Consider the following 2,081-nt stretch of genomic DNA (forward strand, 5'->3'; position numbering starts at 1 on the left):
AACAAATATTAAAAATGCAAAATATCAAATATTAAAGGATTTATTCAACTTGATTTTGGGAGAGTATGACTATAAAGATTCTTATAATCAAAGTCTTTGTTTCAAGGAAAAGCCAAGGCAAGTAGTAATTCCTTCGTGACATAAAATATATGATATATGCCAAATACTACTTTTGGTTCTAATTATAAGACCTCATTTATAATTTATAAATAAGGTTTTATAATTGGGACTGGATGTAGTATATAATATATATGCAAGTTTATGGTGGCTACAATAAACACAAATAATAGTTAATGGACAAATAAAGGTTACTAACAAATTAAAAGAGATAAAATTTCCAACATATACATAATTACTTGAATCACTTTTTTTCAATCCAATACAGAGTACTTAATTAAGGATCAGTAGAAACAAATTGAAGAAGTAGAGGATGGGTTTAAAATTGGCACATATGAAGCTCATTCAAAGTGATCCAAGCCTCTAATCCTCCGTCTCCAGAACAAGCTGGCATCAAAATTATCACATTTTTTATAGGCACTCCAATAGTACAAACCCAGGTCGGCTTGCCCCATCCGAAATTTGTTTCATAAAAACCAAACCTCACCCAACTGCTGAAGCCATAACAAGGAACACCTTTCTTAGCCACCAAATAAAACTTTTGTGACATTGGTTCAAGAGTCTCCATAAGTTCTTGACCATCTCCTTGAAGCTTACGCACATAATTTCCATCAACCATTTTGATGGTGTTCCTCACTACTTCAACCAAATCTTGTAGCTCCATCTTTGTTTCTTTGTCAACTTCAAACAATGGAGAAATTGAAGGTACAAAAAGATTACCTAGATTTTGTCAACGAAAAGGCTCAAATTAAACAAATGAATATAATGAAAACACTCATAATTAAGCACATTAGTGAAAGCACGCATGCCAACATCACCTAAAGAATTTTCCGGCAACGGCGGCTGCATCCGGCCACGGATGTTCACGACATGTAACAGGAATGAACTACTTTTGTCACTTAGTTCTGTGGTTCTTGCAGCTTCCAATGCTGATTTCCATATCAAAGTTGTCACAGCTTCAACTCTGGTTGGTTTAAAGCCGCAACCTCTTGAAATTTCTTCTTTCAATTTGCACAAGCTATTTCCACTAAACAGAAATCTCTTTGTTGTAATATTCTTCTCACCTAACCTATCATTGATGTCAATCTCTATGCCTTTGTGTGGAAAAAGAAAAGAAGCTTCCATATTAAGAGGTGAAGAAGAAGCTTCTCCCATTGCCTTTTGGGACCAAGCTTTGAGGAATGAAGCTATTGTTGTCCCGTCACAAACCTTGTGTGAGATGCACAAACCAATTGCTATGCCTCCACAGCCAAACTCAGTAACCTGAAGAGCCATTATTAGATGATCTTCATCATCATCGCCAAGTTTAGGCTTATAGGGATCTAATGGAAGAAACCCTTTAATCTCATTGAGTTGTTCGTTGGTATTACTCTTGAGAAAATCCGACAGCTTTGAGGGTACTCTAGCTTCAAGGTAAAGGACACCCTTGTCATTGCAATCAACATAGAGATTGCTTTTGTTTCTTTTGATTCTTCTACTGAATGGATAATAGAGAGTGAGAATTTGAGATAGCGAAGTCTTCAACTTTTGAGACAGTTTGGAAAAATCATGATCAGAAGCAGAGTAGAAGAGAACAAGGGGAACATAAAAAGAAGAAGGAGTAGCAAGGGATGCGAGAATGGTGAACGAGAGCGTGAGTCTGGAAGAGCGAATGCAAGGGATGGAAGTCGGCAGGAGATGGTGTTTCGAAGCAGCAGCGCCCTACCAAAGACAGGGCCAAAACCGGGTCAAGAGGGACGGGGTCCAAAGACGGCTGGTAGTAGTGGTACCTCCTACAGAGACAAACTCCTGAGCCTAGGAGCAACGGGATTCTTGGAATCAAACAAGGTAGCGGCAGAAACGTTGAGTGGGTGGAAGAGCTACTTTAGAAATTGCAATATAAAGGAGACACAGGAGGACGAAGAAGAGGAGATGACGACGGAAGAAGTGGAAGAAGAACAGAAGGTAGCATGGCGGACGAAGGG

The 2,081-nt window shown here is 38.6% G+C and overlaps 1 protein-coding gene across 1 annotated transcript; it reads right to left on the bottom strand.

Annotated features, from left to right (window-relative positions):
- Positions 1 to 436: 436 nt before the first annotated feature.
- Positions 437 to 1,392, bottom strand: LOC114750866 (vinorine synthase-like). The gene is made up of 2 exons (XM_028939502.1): positions 936 to 1,392; positions 437 to 837 (listed from the first exon to the last, which is right to left on the bottom strand). Exons 1-2 carry the CDS (start codon positions 1,390 to 1,392, stop codon positions 437 to 439), a joined length of 858 nt encoding a protein of 285 aa, XP_028795335.1.
- Between the last annotated feature and the right edge of the window lie 689 nt (positions 1,393 to 2,081).

This window comes from Neltuma alba, unplaced genomic scaffold (genome assembly GCF_004799145.2).
Source record: "Neltuma alba isolate B1F8T4 unplaced genomic scaffold, ASM479914v2 tig00006659_pilon, whole genome shotgun sequence".
NCBI classification, from domain to species: Eukaryota; Viridiplantae; Streptophyta; class Magnoliopsida; order Fabales; family Fabaceae; genus Neltuma; species Neltuma alba.